Below are 23,778 nucleotides of genomic sequence, written 5' to 3'. Positions count from 1 at the left end.
GTGAAGTTGTGCCATAGAAAAGAAAGCAAAGTTTGCGATTTAAGAGTGATATATCATCAATATGCTGGAATATAACTGGTGCGGTCCGGTAAGTCGTTTTAGCTTTATATATTTAAGTTCATCTGAGGTTGGACTGAATCATTGTTTGTGTGCTGATTTTTTGATAAAGCAAACTGCAACACATTAGGAAACAAGTCAAATGCTATTATCTTAATGCTCATTGTTAATATATGCATCAAATACTGCATCGAATTAATCTGCAATTAACAATCACATTACAAACGCTCTGTGTGTCTATTTTGTGTAATGTGTCAGTATGATGTACATTTGACAAAGTAAATTCAAGACTGCTCATTTAAAATGACATGTCATTATGTGCTTCATATATTTCACTAACAGCCTCATAACATAAGCAACCCAGTCAAGCCACTAATGTACAATTACAACAACAGAAACCACATAACAAATCAATCCAGTGGTTTACAAACTTTTGGGGGGCATGGGATGGTACCGGGGGGCCCAGCTTTAAGACATTTGATTAAAAATACATTAATTCATCATGAATTCTGTGCAATTAAATCCCAGAAAAATAAGGCTACTAAAATGGACTAACCCTTTAACCTTCCCGTGACCTATTCTTAGATAAAAAATGCAGTTCAAAGCCAACAGCTAGACTTGAGAAGAATTAAACATTTTAGCATAAAAATCGAGATCAGAACTGATTTCCAAATCGCTGTCTATGCTTTGCTTGTATGTAAACAAAAAGCATGTGCATTTGTGGTGGCTCATTGAAGATCACGTATCCTTGCGTATCACGTGCAGTAAGCCCTGCTCATGAGCGTTCCCCCCACAACACAGGTCGACTTTAAGCTGCCAGCATGTGATGAAGTAAAATACCTCAAATACAGATCATTACAACCCTAACACGCTGAGACGGACAACCCCTTACCCCAGGTCCCACTACTAACCCCTCTTCAAATCTCCTCCTATCTTCCACATGGGTTTAAGACTTTGTTGGTTTTCTCATACCTGGGTGTGCTACATCAGATACTTAATAACCTAATAGGTTTTAAGTCAGCGCAGGAGAACCCTGCGGTGATGAAAGGAGAAGTGTCCGTTCGTGTTAGTGTCACCAAAGTCTTCAGCTGAGAAAAAGCGAGATGAAGTGAAGGCCGCTCAAGAATGTGGGATTCCCTCCAACTCACTGTGTTAATGTTCGTCATTAGCGTGGTAAAAGATTTATTTTCAGTACTTGACAGCTATTCATTTCCTTACGTTGGTTTGTGAGAATGCAAATGACATTTGGGGATGTGAAACTTTCCATTGACAATTTAAAAAATAAAAGACGAGGAAATAATTCTTGCTAAGCATTACTGACTTAGCATAATCCATGATATAAGTACATTTTTAATTCATGAATCTTATTCTTTTGGAACTACATATGAATAAATAAATAAATATATATGTAAGAAATAATTGACGACGGGCCATTGAATTCTAAGAAAATAATGCACAACCAAGGTTGTAATGCGGCACGATGCGAAGCATTATTTGCATTATTTTCAAATTATTCAAAGGACCGGAATGAATTATTCTGCTTATACCACGGTTACCACAAACACAAAGACATTTGACAAGTTAGGTGTGTGGTTATTAAAAAATAATGCATATCCATGGAACATTTCTCAACCAATCAGAATACAGCATTCAACAGACCCGTTGTATAAATAAATATAACAACGAGAGCCCCAGCCTGTCTGCCTGTTTGTTGTTTTTTTCATGTTTCCTTTTAATAATCTATTTTGGACTTAATTTCCCATCATCCTCCACTCTCCCTCACCTGATCGTCATATATGCACGTGACGTCACCCTTCGGGGAAAGTGCCTCCAGTTACGCCCACTGAGTGGCAAAAGACAGAGCGACAGAATTTGTGTACAGTCTGAAGTCAGCGAAAACACGAGGAAAACGCGTTGAAATGGTAAAAAGCTGTTGTGTTAATACCCTCTATAGACCGTAACAACATAAACAAGCGGATATCGCGGTCCGCATGTAACTTCCGGTAAACTCCGCTAAGAATAAATAACAACAAAGTACTTTAAATGTAGCTTATTTATATAACAAGCAAAAAACAACACATAGATTACATAGGAAACCCAGGAGGCATTTGTTCAAGAGATCAGTTTAGCAACTAGTCAGACCATTAAAAAAAACAAAACCGGAAGTAAAGTTCGGATCCAGACGTGTATCGCGTGAGCGCACGTGCGTCCGATGAAACTGTCTATAGCCTGCTGTTTTCCTTAGTCTTGGTCTGTTCTTGTTAGTGTTACATTGTTGATGTGTTGTATATTCCATGTATTTGTATATTAAGAGGGGAGTATTCCAGAAAGCGAAGTTAACGTACCATCAACAAACCTTGAACTTTTGGTTGATTAAAACAAAATCTGCTTGCCCTAAAAATGTCTGTTCCAAAACAACAGATAAGAGTTAGTTTAGTCAACCTCCGAGAGTTAATGCGCACACATGTGGATAGATAAATACATTTTTAAATTCAAACATATCCGGTACATTGAAAAAAAATACTTTCTTACTTAGTATTTTTGCCTATTTTTTGTAGAAATATAAAAAATTCTTAAATCAAGATGCATTTTGTTAATGAGTAAAATGACCTAAGAAAAAGTGTCTAGTTTTTAGACAAAAAAAATTACAATTTAAGTGAATTTAACAAGCAAAGTTTTCTTGAATTAAGGAACTTATTTCAAGATGTTTTTTCTTACCCCACTGGCAAATGTATTTGCTTGTTTAAGCACAAATTTACTTAAATTTGATATTTGAATTTTCTTAGGTACTTTTGTTCATCAAGATTTAAGAATTTGTAGAAATTTCTACTGAAAACAAGACAAAAACATTAAATAAGAAAGTCATTTTTTGCAGTGTACATAACTAGCTTTTTGGAACAACCCCCAGTTTAGTTATTGGTTTGAAACAGGTAGCAAATGGGTGAATATATACACACACAGCATGAAGTTAAAATAACTTTGTTTTAGAAGTCAATTAAACCTATTTTAAGTTTTGGCTTGTGATAAGTTGACATCACTTATAAAATCAAGTAAAATTAGTTTCAACTTATTTTTTTAAGTTAGAGTAACAAAAACTATGTTCATTTGAAAAAGATGCAGCACTTTTTTACAGTACATTAATTGCAGGTATACAGTTAGTGTTCAAAGTTTTCAGCTTTTTTCAAATGGTTATATTTAATTAATTCAATAATTTGGTATCATAGTCATGGATCAGATGTTACAGGCCTATATAATATTTTCTGAAAATTATGATTTTCTGTTGTCTGAAATAGTTAATTCTGTGTATGCCTGCTATTCTGTTACATGACTACTCTGCCTTGGTAACAGACTTTGACATTAACAGAATTGACACTGAATAATTCAGAAACATAAAATCATCATTTTCAAGACACTTTTTACAGTGTATAATTGCAGGTCAAAATTTATATTGGTCCAGATAGGTTTCATCATTTTTATACACTGTATGTGACAAATTCTCCATTTCACCCCAATGTAATATTTTTTTTAATAAATCACAAATCAAATGTGATTTTCTGCTAGACAAAGAGAATCAAGGCTTCTGTCCAGAGGATCCAAAAACACAGACAAGACCTTTTATATTTATTTCTAGATACAGGAGCCCAGTCTCTTCCACTGTACGATCAAATTAAACTCATGCTTTGCAAATTAATCTATTTGGGCTGTGGAGGGCTGGGTCTGTGGAAAATGCCACTGATTTAATTTAAAATGTGGAACGTAAGAATCAGTGTATTAATCTTTAAATGTCCGAACGTTAAATTAATCGGATTATGTTGTATTGGAGATACGGTCGTAAATATCAAAAGAAGAGAGGTTTCGAAATAGATCAGGTCCACCCTTCTGGAATGTTCACGTGCTGATATTTATAGTTTCTGTGAATAAACCTTTGTTTTTAGCATTTAGCAGATGTCCTGACTGTGAAAATCTGTTTGAGAACAGCTTAGATGGAGTTATGAACAATAAAGTAATTAGTTACTACACTATCAACATTGTATTTACTGCTAAATTACTCACTTATTACTTTAAAGAAAGTAACTGCATTACTCACAACTAATAACTTTCCAAAAACCATATCAACCTTGACCACAATCGAAATTAAAATCTTTTCATATCTATCAAAATTAACCCGCAAGTAACATGCTAAAAAATAGTGCTGCCTCACGATTAGTCGCGACTAATCGTTTGCAGAATAAAAGTTTTTGTTTACATAATATATGTGAGTGTGTACTTTATGTTTATATAAATATACACACATACATGTATAATTTTAAAAAGAAAAAAATATATATAAATATAAACATGTATACACATGCAAATGTTTCTTAATTATATACATGCGAGTGTGTGTGTGTGTGTGTGTGTGTGTGTGTGTATTTATATATAATTATTATACACACTACACCCACATATATTATGTAAACAAAAACTTTTATTCTGCAAATAATCTCGTGACTAATCGTGAGGCAGCACTACTGAAAAAATTTAACTTTTTTGGATTTTTTTAATACCATTTCTAATGCATTTCTCATTATTTTTAGTCTGTATTACTGTAGCTCAGTGAATTGTGTTAGCAGCGCAAAAGGTTGTGTGTTCAATCCACGCATGATAAAATGTATAATGCATAACAGCATCTGTCACATGCCTGAATGTAAATGTACCTCTAAACAGCCACTGTTATAAAAGTAAAAATGATGATCCTCACCTGCATTCATTATTTCCTTTACATAATTATATAATATAATTTTTTATACAAAAATCACACATTTGCTATCAAAATGACCACAAGCAGACAAAATACAATACAGAACACAAATCAGTAGGCATACTGTACATGAAATGACAGACGCAGTCCTATGTTAACAATCGTAACTCAGATGGTGATTAGGACACAAACCCCATTCAGACGCTCATGCACGAGCTTGTGCGTAAAAGAAAGATTTATGTGCCGGCACTTACTGAATTCTTTCCCACTGTAGTTGACACGGCCATGACTGTTTTAACATGTCACGCATCTTAAGTCACAAACAGACCGACACACTAAACCAGACAAACGCTTGTGCCTCTGTGAATATCCACCCATGCACATGGACCGAGTAGATACTAAACACTAACAACATAGACTTACACAACTGACACACGCACACTTGCACAAAGGCCTTGAAGAAAATACTGAAACAAGCGCTTCTTTGTCATCTTTTAAATCGCATATTATTAGTTCGGCTGAGGTCAAAGTTGATCGAATTTTCTGCTTAGACTTCATTAAACAGCTATTGCATTATTTCATTTGACACAATTAGATTTCAGCCGTAATGAATATATCTCCAGCAAAAGCTTTTGAGCGCTGATTTGCAATTTTAAGCTCACATGCCCTTTATGTGCCAAAAAGGAGAAGCGTAACTTATAGCGATACTCCAGCCAAAAATAAAAAATTAACCCACAATTTACTCACCCTCAAGCAATCCAAGATACACATGTCCATTATCTTTCAGACAAACACATTTGAAGTTATTTCAGTCAATGTCCTTGCTTTTCCAAGCGTTTAGGGGTGGTTTCCCTGACAGGGATTAGCTTAAAAAACAGGACTACACTGCAAAAAATGATTTTCAAGAAAACACTTCCTTAGTATTTTTGTCTTGTTCTCAGGAAAAACATCAAAATATTCCCAAACTAAGATGCTTCTTCCTGATGAGCAAAACGACCCAAGAAAACAAGTCTAGTTTTTAGATCAAAAATATAAATGTAAGTGATTTTGTGCATAAAACAAGCAAAACAAATCTGCCAATGGGTTAAGCAAAAAATCTTGAACATTTTTCTTAAACACTAAATTCCAGAAAAATTCTAGAAAAAATGTGCTTACCCCATTGGCTGATTTTTTTTGTTTGTTTTATGCACAACTTAAATGTGATATTTTTGCTATATTTGGACTTATTTTCTTGGGTTGTTTTGCTACGGAGCCCCTAAAGGGACATGGAGAGTTTAGTTTCGCATGCGCACGTGAAAGCGTGAAACTATAAAGCTAAAGTTTCACGTGCACATGAAACTCAACTTTAGATTTTTTTTACTCCAATGTCACCTTAGGGGCTCGGTATTTTGCTAATCAAGGAAAAGCATCTTAATTTAAGAATTTTATTTTTATTTTTACTGAAAACACTAAGAATTTTTTTCTTGAAAATAATTTTTTGCAGTGTAGGCCTTATTTAATCAGAAAATATAACTAGTTTGAACAAACATGCCTTACTAAAAACTAGGGATGGACCGAATCCAGGATTCGGATTCAGCCGAATACTGGGCTTTTTGATGGGGTTCGGCCGAATCTTTGATTTTTTTTCCACCGAACCGAACCCTAGGCTTGCGCTATGTTGGTCCATGTCACGCGGCCGTTGATTACACACATTGGGTGCTGACGTGGAGATAAGCGTTTTTTTTCGGTGAGCCTTAGCGGCGGTTTACATTTCATGAACGCACCTGGAAAAAACTAGCGCATTGCACCGCATCGCTTTCATTATGCATAGGCTTATGGTAAGTGTCAAAATAGTTTTTCCTCTTGTCATCCTGGCATAATGTTGCCTATCCTTTTTTTTTTTTTACAGTTAAAATCAAATAAAATGAAAAATACACTGCTATGGACGTTGTTTACTTCATTAATTTGTTTTACTGTATTAATGGAATAAGGATGCGAGTAGGATTCAGTATTCGATTTCGGATTCCAAAAAATCTGGATTCGGTGCAACCCTACTAAAAATATTACTTGTGTGCATTTTGAGGCAAAACAAAGTACACCTATGTATTTTAAGATATGTCAGTGCAAGTTGTTTTCAGTTTGGACAGCTCTTACAATTATTTTAGTCTAGGACTAGTCTAATCCCTGTCCGGGAAACCGCCCCATAATGATAGATGCTTCACAGAAGTAATCCACACGTCTCCAAGGGGTTAATAAAAGGTCTTCTGTGAGTAATCAATGCAATTTTGTAAGAAAATATCCAGATTTTAATAACAAGTTTCTGGTAATGACAACATGTTGGAGTCTTGCAGTCACTGCGCAATGTACCCATGGCAACGAGCGTTCATTACGCTAAAACTATTGCATGATTCCAAGATGGCGTTGTTAACGGAAGCTAGTTATTATAGTTTATAAAGTTTATAATATGGATATTTTCTTACAAAATCGCACTGATTACCCACAGAAGATCTTTATTAACCCATTGGAGCCGTGTGGATTACCTTTGTGAAGAATGAATGCACTTTTTTGGGGTTTAAACTCAGAATTTGTTCCTTGATCCATGTTTTCTATTATTATAAAGCTTGGAAAAGCAAAAATAACTCCAAATGTGTTCGTCTGAAAGATGATGGACATACGTATGTCGGATTGCTTACGGGTGAGTAAATCATTGAGTACTTTTGACATTTGGGTGGAGTATCGCATTAAGGCTGAAGGCATAATTTAGGATGAAAAATGTAACTGCAGTTTACACACTTATGAGATTCAAATCATGCAAAGTGATCTGCGACATTATCATCGACAACCTGCCCATCCTTTGATAGCTCTAATCTTGTGTTTCGTAACGCTTGTAAATCAGAGTATTAGGCACTTTCTGTAAATTTCTTCGATCAGATAAGTTGAAAGTCTCTGTTTAAAGGCCTAATTTAATCCCTGATCTCAATCTTCCCTTGACATCTAAAATAAAATGGATTGATTGTGTTCACAGAGAGACCAGATAATAACATAAAAGTGCTGGTGTTTCTAGTCTAGTCATCTGTAGTCTGGTAAAAATGAGCCTTTTATTATAATTTTTTTTAGCTTATATTATATCAGTATGTGTTTATGAACATAGTGTAAAGTACAATAAGTATCACCAAAACCCATGACCCAACTAACTCACCCAGCAACATGCTATGGACATGAATAACATCTCAAACAGTGTGGTTTGCTTAAGAAGACGTCTTGTATTACTTTTCCAAGCAATCAGACTTACAATTTTATGCAATGGATGATTAAAATCCCCTACACTTAAATTGAAAGAGGAAGGAGGACTTATTGAGGGATGAGAATATAATGGTGACTTACTGGGTGCTTTGACTTGGACCAGTAATTAACCAACTAGTCATGTCATACCAACTACTCGAAATCCCTTAATAGCCACATAAACCCACTCTGGCATCATGGCAAGAAGACCTATGACATCTATTTAATTCAGTCTCCTGTTGGAGATTATGTTTTATTGTTTTCTATAATTTAACACTGCAAAAAATCATTTTCAAAAAAAAAATTCTTAGTATTTTTGTTTTGTTTTCAGTACAAATATCTGAAAATTCGTAAATTAAGATGCTTTTTCTTGATGAGCTTTATTTAATTTTTTCTCCATGTCCTCTTAGGGGCTCTGTAGCAAAACAACCCAATATAAGTCCAAATATACCAAAAATATCAAATAAAAATAAAAATATACCAATGAGGTAAGCAATTTTTTCTTGAATTTAGTGCTTAAGAAAAATATTCAAGATTTTTTTGCTTACCCCATTGGCAGATTTTTTTTGCTTGTTTTATGCACAAAATCACTTAAATATGATATTTTTGGTCTAAAAACTAGACTTATTTTCTTGAGTAGTTTTGCTCATCAAGAAAAAGCATGTTCATTTAAAAAAAATTTAGATAATTTTTACTGAAAACAAGACAAAAATACTAAAAAGATTTTTTCTTAAAAATATTTTTTTTGCAGTGTACAGGTATACACACTCTTAAAAATAAAGGTGCTTTATAATGCCACAGAAGAACCATTTTAAGGTTCTTTAAATGTTAAAAATGTTTCTTTAATAGTGTAAAGCACCTAGAATAGTGTACTGTAATGAATATAGGTACATTTAAAATATAAGAGTTGCAAATCTTGGACAATAATGAAAAACACACAACTTTTTGTTGTTAGACTCAAATCGCAGTACCGAGGGGAGAACCCCCATCATACAGTTAAAATGAGTGTAATATTTAATTTATATATGAATCATTAAAGCCTTCTGGTTATTATGCATTCCTTTTCTACTTGGATAAAACAGCTCTCAGATGTGCGAGCTGGACTTTGATGTCTCGCCTCAGAAGCGCCCCAACTCTTACAGGAAGTAGCTCATCTTTTATACATACTGTATGTGCGACTAACAAAGGTGAGCCGGGCCCAGCGAAAACACAGAAAAATGGCCAAGCAGGACTCTCGGCGAGGGGGTAAATACGCAAACACAGGCTATAAACACTACCAAACAGAATCACATTCGGGTTCAAAGACCTTCTAGTCCATTACTGGTAACTTTCCACAGCATTTCCTTTAAAACAGGAAACAGGGAGACAAGAGGATGCTCATACCCATCACATCCATGTCCTGGCTAGTTTAGATCCTTTAGCTATGTCCAATCTTTACCAAGCATCTACTTATAAATGTTAATGTAATGCAAATGAACCTTAGAAGAAAAAAGATGATGCATTTGAAATACTAGTTTTATATTCTTCTCTACTTTCCAGCATTAAATTCCTTGCCATCAATACAGCGAATTTAACTCTGGCAGAATGGCACATTTGCAATGTGTGTACAGTAAAATGAAAAGCATTGCAAAATAAAGTAAATTCAATAAAAATATAATACAAGAAACATTAAAAACAGTGAACTTCCCCAAAGCTTGGTGCTGTACTGTTAGAGCCATGCACTTTTGTGCCCTTAAATGTGTGTACTCTTTTTAGCTCAACTGAATACTTGTGTGTGTACACATGCCGTATCTGGTGTCTTTGATTTATATTTCGTGTGTGTAAGTTTTAAAAAGATAACCTATCACAGGAATTTGCCGAATAAGCCTTTTAAAGATGGTCGAGCAGGAAATAACCAAGAACAAATAACAAGCATCATCCTCCGTGTGTCTAGCACCTGAAATTCTGCCTCCGTCAGGCTTTTAAATGACCGCTAGTCAGAACAATCCTGTCGAGAGGAAGCCGTATAGCTGAGAAAGCCGATGTGTCATGCCTTCCTTCCCGGGCCTGCGATTCTGCACACACAGCTCAGGAAAGCCACACACACAACCGCACTTATCCTTCTGCTATTCCAGTCGCGTTTGCCTACACACCGGACTGAGCCATTCCAACTTCACTGGATTGTGTTTTGAAGATAAAGAGCTCTGAGGGTCTGGGCACTTGTGGTACCTGCTGACTGACCTGTAACTGGACCATGAGCCGGTGCTGTTTGGTTAAAGTCATCTCGCTTACTGAGATTCAACTGATGCCGGTATGTAGCTGCAGAGAGATGGAGAGAGAGATTTTAAATACTGGTTGTATGTATCTGTGTTTAGTGTGTTGCAATGGTCTTGATAAGCAGAGCAAAGCTATGTTTGCACTTTAGATTGTACTGCTGTAACCTTGAATCTATACAAGTATTGTTTTTAGGAAAACTCTTTCGGTAGCTCAACCAGTAGTGCATTGAACTGGACTCTTAAAAGGTCTTCACAGTGATTAAATAAATTAAAAATTTTTGGTTCCTCAAAGAACCATGCAGTTAAAGGTTCTTGAAGAACTGTTTCTTTCATAACCTTTTTAAGAACCTTTTTTAAGGTGTCTTCGGATGTTAAAGGTTCTTTATGGAACCATTCAGCTAAAAATGGTGATGCACCTTTATTTTTAAGAGTGTAGTAATGTATACTGTTAGACTTAACTGTAATTTCTACAGTTACTTACCCAAAATGCCCAGTAAAATACCATCATTTTCTTTTCCAGTTCATTACTGTAATATGCATTGCATTATGGGTATTAACATTTAATTTACAGTAATTTACTGTATGTTTTGAATTTGCGGTAGACTGCTGTAAAACAACAGCAGTAGTGCTACTGTAGTTGAATAAAACTGTGTTATAAAAGCAAATAAAATATATCTATGAAATGAAATACATTTTATTTGTTATGCTTTCAGCAGTGAAGCAAATTTCAAAATGTGAATTGTTTTTCAGCAGTGAAAATCATTTATTGAGAATTGTAGATAGAAACAAGAAAGGGATTATTGATAAATGCTTGACCGTCAGATTTGAATTTGACCTCAAGACTTCAAAACACTAGTGACGCCAAGATTTCGCTCCTTGTCGTGTCGGAAGAGTGACAGAAAAGGCTACTTGGGGAGTGTAGCGAGTAACTTTTATTAAGTGACTCTGTGGCACTGTGGTAGTGCTATGCATAGATATGTATAAAGGCTAGATGTGTTACGGCGGAGTCTCTAACGTCATCACCTGGCGGCCATCTTACCTCAGACAGCTCGCTCACTCGTAGCATTGTGTTTAATGGTGCCAGTACTTTTAAATGACCATAAATTTTCTACCGATTTTCAAATGGTTTGGTTTCTTACAAACATTATTGACGTGGCTATAATTCTGGATGCTTTAACATGATTCATGAAAATTATTAATTAAGTATGCATTGTCATAGATACATCTCTGACATTTATAACAAACCAAACCGTTTGAAAATTGGTAGACAATTGAGCAAGTTATGGTCATTTAAAAGTACCTGCACCATTAAAACTCAACTGCTATGAGTGAGCGAGCTGCCTGTGGTAAGATGGCCGCCAAATGCGGACGTTCCACTCAATTGGCCAGCAGCGCGGGCGAGACATCTAGCCCTTTATACATATCTATGGAGTTACAGACCTACAACACGGGCGATTTTTTTAAACTAGGTTACAGTAAGCATATTATACTGTAAAATGGAACTGCGGTAAAGGGATCATACTGTAAAAAACATGTACAGTTATGGTACTGTAATGGGGCAGCTACAGTAACTCACTGGCAACACATTGCCAGTGAGTTACCGCATATATACAATAAAATGTCTAACAGTGAAGGTCATTGGTTCAGTTCAGAGGAAAAAACATTGCATTGAAAATCACTTTGGAAACCAACATCTGCCAAATGAACAAATGTGACATATTTAAAAAAAGAAATGACAAGAGAATAACTTATAATCCAAAAAACACTTTGAATCTTTTATTTTTTGGACAAGGAAGTTTGATATGAATTAGATTTGTGTGTACATGTGTGTGTGTACGTGTGTGTGTGTGTGTGTGTGTTTACTTTCTCTTCCCTTTAGAAAGTGTTGTGGTCTAACAGCATTGATTCTAAGGAGGAATATTCATTACAACATTTGTCTGAAAAACCAATAAGAGCTTTGCATTTTTTTTTTTTAAGTAAAATGCCACATAAAAATTACACCATTTGACCTTTCGATTAATTTTAACATGTCTGTGCCCGCCATGACTTATCTTGTGGGCGTTAAAGGTTTTGTCCGTAATTTCTAAAGCCGATAAAAATCACCCCCCGGTGTTTCAAAACTCAGATTTTCTGAAGTGAAACCAGAACTTGACTAACCCTGAAATAAAATGAAGCAACATCACATAAGAACAACAGATTATAGCTTGCCATTCAAGGCACAGATGCAGATTTTCTAGCCACTTACACTACAGCTCATGTTAAGGTAAAGGAAATCTTTTCTTCATTTACCGTCAATAATTTGTTTTATTTCATTTTGGAGAATTTCTTTTCATAAAATAGTCATTTCACTTTGTGCATTAAATTTGCTGTAAAATATATGTTTAATTATTTATTCATAATTTACTCTTAACAGTTCCTTTCTTTTGTTTCTAACTACAGTATACATTCTCAAAAGAAATGCTACAAAAGCTAGGACAGTACACTTTAAAAATGTCCTAATATTTACAATTTAGGTACAGATATGTATACATTTGGTACCAATGTGTATCTCTGAGGTACTCATTATGGTAAAAAAAAACATTTTAAAAGGGTATTGCTCCAGTGACAGCTTTTGTACTTTTATTTCTGAGATAGTAGAAGCAAGATTGTGTCACACCAGGACTGTATCTTTCGAGTCTGCTGTGGTTTACTGTTAACAGGTTGCACGGTTCCAGTTGCATATGTTTTTGCCTTTATTTAATAGACAGTATGTAAAGAGAGGAAAGAAAAGTACAGGGAAAAGGGTACGGCATCGGAAAAGGACCTTGAGTCGAAATTCGAACTTGGGTTGCCGAAAGTGCATCTGCATGATATCAAAGCACAGCCTACTACACCATTAACAAAAACTAAATATTCACGCAATAATGCAATAAAAAAAAAACCGGAAACAACAACAAATGAAACATTTCAGTGCAGTTTGATTTACTTTGTCTTTATTATGTTTTGTTAAAGTGCATATGGTTGTCTTAAAATGAACACTTCCATAAAACGTGTGTACATTTGCACTAGATGATATACGTAGCCTATACTTCTTGTTTTGAGAGTCAGTTTATGAATGAAGAGGAATGTTGATTGCTTGTTTTACACTAGAGGGTGCTGGACTGCATTTCCTGAATAATGTATCAGTGTTACAATATTACAAGCTCATTAACTCCATATTAAATGTTTAGTTACCCCATACGCCTTTTTTTCTCGTGTGCTACTTCTAATAAATACACTTTATAACTTAATATAATTTTAACTTTGCACGTAGGCCGCGTATCCACAGGGCTGCGGGACCAAAATTTATTTCAACTTCAATTAAATTACAGGCTGGAATGAGTTAACAGTCGTATATCCTCAGTTTACAACAGATAAGGGGCGAATCAGAACTGAGCCATTACTTTCCTGAGGTCTCGGACACACAATGACTTCTTTCACCTTTGACTGGGATGAGAGAGACGTTACACTCAAGGTCTCTTTTAAGGACAAATCCAGCGTGTGTAATGAAAAGAGCTTTGCAAAGGCTGATAAACAGCAAAAGACCTCCATTGAACTGTTGAAGATAAAGTCAAAGGGGCAGAGAAGATCCGATTTGGTCCGTGCCTCTTTGAATTTGAACTATTTCGGTGTGTATGGGATAAAATTTTCCATTTAAGAGTTGTAGGATGAGTCAGTTTGTCCAGAAATGCTACACTTGGGTTATTTTCAACCAAGCGTTGGGTCAAAAAGTGATGAACCCAATCCAGTGAATTCTAATTTAATCTATGCTGGGATGTTTTAACCCTTATAAACATTTTCTGGGTTAACTTAACCCAATGGCTATGTTTGTTCCTTTTTGATCCAAAGCCGGGTTGAAAATATAGCATTTTTTACCATATAAGCGTCATCCAATAAAGGTTTTATCCAGCAAGTTAAATTACCATTAACTTCAAATAATATTTTACACAGTGGTCCCAAAAAGTTCACATTCAGATTTTTCCAAAAATACTTTGCATGCCATAAAAGTAACTTAACAGTATTGTAAGCTTATGCAACACAATAACGGCTGGGTGATTCTCACGAAAACTTGGTTTTAAAAATGTCAAGCATGAAAATGTAAAAATTGCTTAAATTTACTTTTTTTCCCACCAGACATTGAAAAACAAAGTCTGGAGTAAATGAGAACATTAATTTAAAACTTTTACTTATCATTTAACACTTTTTGTAACACAATTAAAAAAAGTAGTCCTAAAAAATCTCATTACCGCAACAGTCAGAAAACATCAACACTGACATATTTTCAAAATGACATGACAAACCTGAAAGAACATAATTTGGAGATTCTGCACATGCATTTACAATAAGTATTATGCTTCTATTAATTAAATTAACATTTAATAAGCATCTGTTGCGGTAATGATAATCAAAATGTCGTGTAAGCATTCTGACAAGACAATATTTCAAATTAACTGTAAAAAAAATGATCTTACCTGGTAGCCATCTTGAAGTAACTGGTCCATGTGCTTGGTCACTCAAAATCAAACTTTATTAAAATTCTGTATGTGTGCTTAAACTGTTCTCAAAAAGTGTTGCGGAGGATGAGAACACATAATTTTCCTAATTTTTCTTCATTATTATTATACATGAATATTTATTAAATATTTTTTCTGTCTTCTAAAGTAGTCTAGCAAAACATCCATTTTTTTTTCTTAATATTTTTGTGTTAATTTGATTAAATTACAACATAACGCATGTTCAAACACAGCCGGACACATTGCGGTAATGAGAATTTCAGCAGAAATGAGATAAAATTTACAATTATAAATTCTTATGTTGAAATCACACATTGTGCAAGGTAGAACACAGTATTGTGTTAATTCTGATGCTTTTTAATGTTACTATTTTACACATTTTAAAGCTAAAATCATTAGTGCCGTGGTGTTTCAATGGTTTCGTGAGAATCACCCGGCTACTAGTCATGGCCTCCGTCACCCCAAATAAATGGCCTTATTCCTATTTTCAGCTTTACGATACTATTGTAGACTAAAATTAGAGAGCGACCGGTTCACGACAGTTAGTTTTTGAGAAAACAATGTTGACTAGTGAGTCTTGTCCAAAGATGGGCCCCTGGGTCATTTGGAAACCGCAAAGAACAAGCTGCATTTGTCTCTGACCCCCTAAAGCAGAAGTGGCAAGACAGGGAAGTCTGGGATTGGCCACTTCACGCAAACAGAACTGGGCGGTCCCATTGCATTAGTGATATAGGGAAAAGACACTAGCCATGCAGTCATCAAACCTGTCAGATCTGTAATCCTCTGGCCATCTACTGGGACCTAGAAACCAAAGGTCTGGGATTTAGTACAAATTAAGCCATTAAGTTCCTCTTGGTAGCTTCTAACGGTTTTGGATCCTAACTAAGTGGAAAAGAAGGGGTCGAGAATGCCACATTTAACCGACTGTAGTTTCTACAACATGCGAGACGGAGGTCGAGTTTCTACCGTAAGGATTTGCTGTGTTCTTCTTTGACTTTTTGATTTACGCAAGGGCCGTGTTGGTATTTGGTTTTGGTAACTAAGTTACATTGAAGTGTTTCATGTGTTACACTGACTGAAGGAATTGAGATTGTTGTTGTCGGATTGCTTCAATCGAGAATTGTGTAATAGTATCTGTTTATGCTAAACCAGAACAATCCTATGTTGGAAACTCAATGTGTCTCCTCTTTTTTCCAAAGGTTCAAAGCCACCTGGAGAACTCCAAGTACAACCTTCACCAGGCCCACCAAGTCAAACAATATTTGACTTTGGGCAACAAGCACGCCAGCCAGGCCCACCAGGTCGCCCACCCTCACCCGGGCCAAGCCCTGGGCACAGTGCCCGTCATGCGCAATGGACACATGCCACCCATGACCGACGGTAGCACGCCGGGGAGTCCCGTCACCCTGCTCACGCTGGCTAACAATCACGAAAGCGAGGTATCTCCACTGATCTCATTTTCTCTTTTGTGCTCATCAGTAACTTCAAACATTCAGCACTGATCACGTTTAAAAGCGTCAACTACTCTGATAAGAGGTGGTTTATTCACTTTTTTGAGATGATGAATGGCCTTTTATTGGATTAGAGAGATGGTTTATTTAAGTTTATCGCTTATACGCTGACTGTAAGAAACGAAACCAGCAAATTCATCTGAGAAACGCCACACTAATCACTGTTTTCTTTCAGTTTCCAATGGATGAAGTTATTGATGATCTCATTAGCTTTGAAAGCGGATTCAAAGATGGGGGTTTGGATTGCATGGAGCCAGGCATCATGATGCAAAACAACGTAAGTCATCAGGTTTTCATTCTTTCTTCCCTTCAATGTGAAAGTCATTTAGCAGAAGCGTTTTGGTTGTAAGAAGTCTTACAACCGAGGAAGAGCTAACTATACCAATATTCAACAGTAAGATAGCGACTAACTACTAGTGTAGAAGAGGATTTACTTTTTACAAATAAATAAACAAGAAGGGTTTTGTGTGGTTGCAGAGGTGCTTGAAGTCCACTTTGAACAAAAATATAAGCTACTTATTGTGTATATAACACAAACACATGCCAGGCTTTGGTATGTTAAGGGTTTTTGCCTTTACGTGGGTTCACACTGAGAGTCAAAGATCACAGTTTTTAAGGGATGGGGGGCTTTAAATCTCAGGCTTTAAATGGAGGAACAATACAGATTAGTCTGTTCATGATGTGGCCCTACAGAGAGGTACGTCTTACTTGTTAATGAGTGATTTATGGAACGGTCCGCTATATGTTGACATTTTTAAAACAGAAACAGAAAAGAGAAAAGAAAAACAGATGTGGTCAAAAAGTAAACTCCACCTTGAGCCAATTGATGGTAAAATATGGCCACATTTTGCTGACAAACTAGGGCTGCTGAAAAACCCTTAGCTAAGCATTTGGGCATATAAGCGGCCCAAGTGTGTGTGTTTGTGTGGGAGAGAAAGAGAGCAGTGTGAAATTGTTAAGGTTATACTGACGTTCAGGGCCGGACAAAGAATCGCTTGAGACATCATTACAGACCACCTGAACTCACTGGAGAGGTATGCGATGCTGAAAGAGACGCATAAAACAATACAAAAATCACTTGCGTGTAAAGCAACGCTTCATAAACTTTTTCGAGTGCCAGATGACACAAAAATTGCTACCTAACACATCTACATTACGTTTACATTCGTGACCCTAAAGTAATTGTTTGTGATGTACTGTTTTCTACATAAAATCATTCATTGTGGGAAAATATAACTTGGTATTTTTATCACATTTAAGCATTTGGCAGACGCTTTTTTCCAGTGCAACTAACAGTGCATTCAAGCTAATGTATATTTTTTTGTTATTATGCATGTTCCCTGGGATTAAACCCATGAACTTTGCATTGCCATTAAGTGAGTTACAGTAGGTACCTCTCAACAATGAGCTATTCTTGATGTCTACTTTTTAAAGGTGCTATAGAATAAAGAACTGTATTTACTTAGGCATAGATGAATAATAAGAGCTCTTTACACGGTATGGCAAGCCGTTTTAACATTTTGTTGAGTTCTTAGTATCAACAATTACATTTTCACTAGTTAAAATCTTAATTCTCGATATCAGAAATTACATTTCTAATAGTAACAATGTTAATTCTTAATATCAACAATTACGTTATTGATATCAATAAATCAGTTCTCGATATCAATAATTGAATTGTTGATATCAAGAATTACATTTCCACTACACTGTAAAAAATAAATTGTTGGCTCAATGAATTATTTTAGTAACTAGTTCCACAGAAATTTTATGTTCACTCAATTCTGTCTCCAAAGTGTTACCTGGATTGATGTTTTTTAGTTGGCCCAAACTTGACTCAAATATAAAAAAAGTATGTTTGCTCAACTAGCTTTATAGTTCATTCAACTAAAATGTTTTAATCAATTGAATCTTTAAAAACTTACAGCAAAGACTCTGTCAATTAAAATTTAAGTATTTACTCAATGTTTTATGTGTTACTTTGTCACTAGTGACAATTTTAATTTCTGATATCATGAATAGGATTGTTACTAGTAAAAAAGCCATTTTAGATATCTGAAATTATATTGATATCAGAAATACAATTTCAGATAAAAGAAATTAACATAGTCACTAGTGACAATCGAATTATTGATATTAAGAATTAACATTTTAACAAGTGAAAATTGAATTGTTGATATCAAGAACTCAACGAATAAAAGTTAAAACGGCTTGCCATAGGTAATGACGTATTGGTAGCCTCAAACGCGTTTATTTGCAAATTTTTATGTAAACCTTGTGCACGCAAAAGACCGCTAGAAAACAGGCCAATCTCAAGATAACAACAACTGCGATGTCACAGTCAAGATATTCAATTAATAACAGTGTTGTTAAAAATGCTAAAAAACAACAACAAAGATGACGATGTAGAAGTATATGACAACCGACACGTTTCCGCCGTAGTGCTATATGTTAGTTAATGCTATATGCTAATGTTTAGGCTGAAGTCCTAATGTTACAGTTACGTTTTGCAGGTTCATACGTTTCTGGACAATTTTTGCACTTAATAAAGTTACATAACTTCTATGTAAATATCAAAGAACAAATTTAAGAGATTATATCAATGCATTCTTTGGCATCTTTAAAATCAGTCGATTGACTTGTGGACCACTTTAAATCTTTAATGGACAAAAAGTGGTAGTTTGAGAACCACTGATGTAAAGCATGATAGGAAGAAAGGAAGATGAAGGCCTTGGATGCCATACATTGAGACAGAGAGTTGTGTATTTATGTGAGCAGTCAGGCATTGGATTGAGCTAATATCTTCTCTCCCAGTGGACTTGTTCAGAAATAAGACCGTGCTTAAACGGATCAATTCGTTCTAATTAGTCATACGACGCGACGCATCAAGCCGCCTCCCCGTGTTAACATATCTGCTAACATGATGGGAATGGATTGAAGTGATTACTACGCGAGCAGTCAAGAGACTGTGGCAATCTTTCATTTTGATAAGCATGCTCTCTTCCTCAGAGATAATGGAGAGCGTGTAAGAGCGGTGGAAAAACTAGCAACCGGTCTTTCTCTCTGTGATGCTATGACCTCTGTAATCTTACAACATTCATTTTGAGAACCAGGATTTGATCCATTAGGCTTTCAACTGGTAGAGCAATGTGTTAGCAGCACAAAAGGTTGTGGGTTCAATCCTAGAATATACATACAGTACGGATAAAAATGTATGGCTTGAATGCACTGTTAGTCGCTTTGGATAAATGCATAAAGGTCAGTGTACAAAACACCAAGAAATTTGCTATTTAGAGTTTTATGCTGCTTTTGTTCACTGTAAAAATTATGTAAAATATTTTGATTTTACTTTAACTTTAAAAATGTATTACAAATTCAAATTATGTTGTTCAAGTATTGTGAACTTATTATTACAAGTCAAAAGTTTAAATGGTATATTGAATTGACTTGTTTTAACATCATGCTGCTTATTTTTACATTTTCTAGCAATGTAGTAGTTTTGTAAATAATGATTTAAGCTGGCAGCAACACACATTTGGGTGATTCTCATGAAATCCAGACTTAGAAAGGTGTTTTTTTAAAAAGCCCTTGAAGCCATTTTTTTGCACATATAAGGTTTGAACTTACTATAACCATTATTTTTGGAGGATTTAAAAATATTTCCTATAGAATTACTTACATCATTTAGATTATCATTATAAAAATTATCATTACCGCAACATGATATTACATGAAATATATGAATTTACAAACTCATGTTTCGGTAATGAGAACTAAAACGTTGTCTAGGTACTATCACAAACTAAATTTTAACTTTTATCTGGAGAGAAAAAATAAGAACTGCTGACCTGGTAGCCATCTTAAGTGTCACAGTCAATTATGTCCCAACAATTTTTTTGGGGAAATGTTAGTTCCTTGAGGGCTTAAACAATGATTGAAAATTGTTGCGGAGGATGACATTTTTTTCTTGGAAACCTTTATATTCCTTATTATTGTCTCTACATTTACCAATGATCACCAAATATCACATGTTTCTTTACTGTAAATGTTTATAGTATAACATGCACTGAAGCTTTTTATTTTTTAGATTTTTTAATTATAAATATTTCCATGTCAAAAAACCCAAATTCAGTCATGGACACGTTGCGGTAATGAAAAATTTCCCCTTAAATGTGGAAAAAAACAACAAAATTGGTTTGTATGTGCAAAATAGTACATGAAGAGATGTTTGCTTCTTATTTGATACTCTTACTTTGCATTTACTTTTTTTATCAAAATGTTTGATAATACCTCATAAGTCTAATTTCGCGAGAATCACCCATTTAGAGCTTATTTGAAACAAAGTGTACAGACAAAAATACCATTGCTTAATCCTCAGTTGCTCTACTGCCCCCTCTAGTGTCTCTCAGAGTCATCTGTCTGTCTGTCTGTCTGTCTGTCTGTAAGTCTGTCTGTCTGTCTGTCTGTCTGTATGTCTATCTATCTATCTATCTATCTATCTATCTATCTATCTATCTATCTATCTATCTATCTATCTATCTATCTATCTATCTATCAATCAGCATCTATGATTGTAAATGTCTCCTTAAGTCTCACAGACTAATTTTCATCCTCTTTCCTATGAAGGTGTCCCTGGACAGCAGCATTCTGGAGATGTACGGCGGTGACCAAGGTATGACCGCCTCTCACGCTGGGCTGACAACCCCCTCATGCCCCACAAAGGTCTCAATTAAAAGTGAATTCAAAGGTACCTGGCTGCCAGTCCAAAACCTTTGCTAGATAGATAGATAGATAGATAGATAGATAGATAGATAGATAGATAGATAGATAGATAGATAGATAGATAGATAGATAGATAGATAGATAGATAGATAGATAGATAGATAGATAGATAGATAGATAGATAGATAGATGTCATGCCCACTCCACGTCTGTTATTCCAGCCGGCCCGGGAAGTGAAAGCCAAACACAACCCTGTATGTTTCATGTTATTCCCCAGCTGTCTTATTTTAAGAGACAGTGCGCTCTGTGTTTAACGCATCATTGTGTTTCACTCATTATTCATTATCAATGCTTCAATAAGCAGAATCTGGTAGCATGTATTCTTAGCATGATAGACACGGCACAAAGGTCCCTTTGTGAAGGCTTTATTTCTGATGAATGTCATGCATCAAGTAAAGCTAATTGATTCAGGAAATAGAAAGGATGCCTGGAGAACTCTTCACTCCAGCGAGAAAATAAGCCCATCACTGTCTCCATGCTATAAGGACGCTGCACGGGGCTCTTGTTTGGTTACGCACGGCTTAAATGATCTTATTGAATCAGCAGAAACGAATTGAGAAATCCAATCACTGCTTCCAATTAAATCATTTGGAAGAATGCGAATATGAGCGCAAAGGCATTTCGCCTTCCTCCACTCGCTTCACAGATTTAAACCGTTAATCGCAGGGTCAGGAAGGATTTAAAAACAGGACATGCTTTGAGGTCTGTTTCGTGGATTTAATAGAATTTTGTGGGTATTGGGGTCAATAGATGCACTCTGTCGGACAAAATGGTTGCTAAATGTGCTGAAGCTATCACTACATGAAGTACCTTAAATAGGGATATGTATACATTTAGTACTAATATGAACTCTTTAGGTGCAAAGTTGTAGTTTTTGAAAGGGTACAGTCCCAGTGAAAACTTTGCACTGAAAGGGAAGCATTTGAAAGTAAAAGATGTGAATGACAGCTTCCTAAATGCATCAAACATCAGCATGTATTTGATTTTTCTCTACATCTCTGATTGGTTTCTGCAGTTAACAATAACCTTCACTGTCCTCTTCTCTTACAGAACCTGATACAAGAGTCATGGCCAAAGAAAGACAGAAAAAAGACAATCATAACCTAAGTATGAGCTTTCTTTACCAAATTATAAACAATAGATGATTTAATCTTTAAGTTCTGTTTAGCACCTGACAAGAGCTTTTGATAGAGCAGATCATTTCTCTCAGTTGGGTTTTGACTATACACTGTCAGAAAAAGGTACAAAACGTTACCTTTTTTTTGTCGCTGGGGTGGTACCCAAAGGTTCTGTTTTGTAGCATAATACAATGTTGTACCCATAGATTGTAAAAAAAGATGGACGACGCCTGTTCGCTCTCTTCCATTGGTGAAAAGTGAAGCCGTCAGTGTCCCGATACACTCAAAAAAATGAACTTGGTTGGAGTCAGTTTTACTAAATAATTTCTTGTTCACTTTACTTAACAAACACAAGTAACAGCATATGATTAATTTAACTTAGTAATTTCAACAAAAGACTGTGTCTTGTCAGCTTTACTTCAAAATTATTTGTTCAGCCAATATAACATTGTTGCGTAAAAGTAACAGATTAATAAAACCAATACAGACTTGCATCTCATTGGCTGATGATGCTGCAGTGTATTATGGGTAAATTGTTGTTCTGGCAGAATTGTTGTACCCTCTTGCAAAAGTGTAGCACGATTAGATAGGTACCTGAGTAATAAGTGGCCAAGTTTAAGTTAATTAACTTGTTCTGATATATTTTAGAACAAAACAAACCAACAAACGGTTTGAAATGTTACATTGCATTTCAAATATGTTTGTGATATGTTTGATAAACTGTAATTAAATAAAGGTTGTATTGAGCAGCTGCATTCTGATTGATTGATTCGTTGTTATAGAGTTATTAAATCATTATTTTTAATTTTGTTTTCATCAATTAAATGTTTCATAATAGTGACTTTACCAGGATTTCTTTAGTCCATGCAACATTTAAATTGTCAATTCTACACAAACTTTTTTAGTAAATACAACTTACATTTTATTTGTTGACATTACCTAACAAAGCTATGTGGAACCCACTTGACGAAGTTTTTTTAAGTAAATCCAACTTTTTATTTTTTTGAGTGTACGTCGCTGACATCTTGGATCTTGAGTCTGCGCAGTAGCAATTTCGGGACCAGTCCTGCGCAGTAGTGAACAGGAAGTAAAGCCGCGAAAGCAAGGCCCCGCCCTTGCAAAATGTGCATATCACAGCTGTCAATCATGATGTGACACCACCGTTTTTCATATCATTAAATAACTAACTAATAACAAACGTCGAGACGTTTTGGCTTCACTTTTCAGGGCTTAAGCGGCACGCTTGGTTGTACCTTATACTCTACCTTAAAGTGCTTGTAAACCAAAAGTCTTTACTTCCGGGACGTAATGTATTTCCTGTGAAACAGAATATCCCGCGAGGAAACATATGGCTTGTGTTTTTGCGCTGTGCTTTGATTGGATATAGAAAAGTAGGCGTTTCATTCATAAATAAAACTAATGGTCTAGGGCTGCTGACTCCGCCTCCCAGTGACTGCTTTTGGCAACTCCTAATGTCAGGCACCTGTTGCCCCTCTGTGCACCTTTGGGGGCCTGTTTGTT

General features: G+C 35.5%; 1 protein-coding gene across 6 annotated transcripts in view; it reads left to right on the top strand.

The window, feature by feature from the left end:
* tfec (transcription factor EC) overlaps positions 1-23,778 on the top strand; it is a 57,824-nt gene that overhangs the window by 28,216 nt on the left and 5,830 nt on the right. The window contains exons 1-5 of one of the 6 annotated variants that reach the window (XM_055191290.2): positions 10,161-10,349; positions 16,046-16,285; positions 16,533-16,634; positions 20,984-21,104; positions 22,190-22,246. In XM_055191290.2, the coding sequence (XP_055047265.2) occupies positions 10,293-10,349; positions 16,046-16,285; positions 16,533-16,634; positions 20,984-21,104; positions 22,190-22,246 (577 nt within the window). In that variant the 5' untranslated portion in view covers positions 10,161-10,292. Of the gene's footprint in view, positions 1-10,160; positions 10,350-12,408; positions 12,578-15,605; positions 15,814-16,045; positions 16,286-16,532; positions 16,635-20,983; positions 21,105-22,189; positions 22,247-23,778 lie in introns of those variants that run through there. The other 5 variants (XM_055191292.2, XM_055191289.2, XM_055191291.2 and 2 more) reach the window with 5 other exon arrangements.

Source organism: Misgurnus anguillicaudatus, chromosome 1 (genome assembly GCF_027580225.2).
Source record: "Misgurnus anguillicaudatus chromosome 1, ASM2758022v2, whole genome shotgun sequence".
NCBI lineage: Eukaryota > Metazoa > Chordata > Actinopteri > Cypriniformes > Cobitidae > Misgurnus > Misgurnus anguillicaudatus.
Note: the sequence above shows the minus strand (reverse complement) of the source record. Positions and strands in the feature narration are given on the sequence as shown.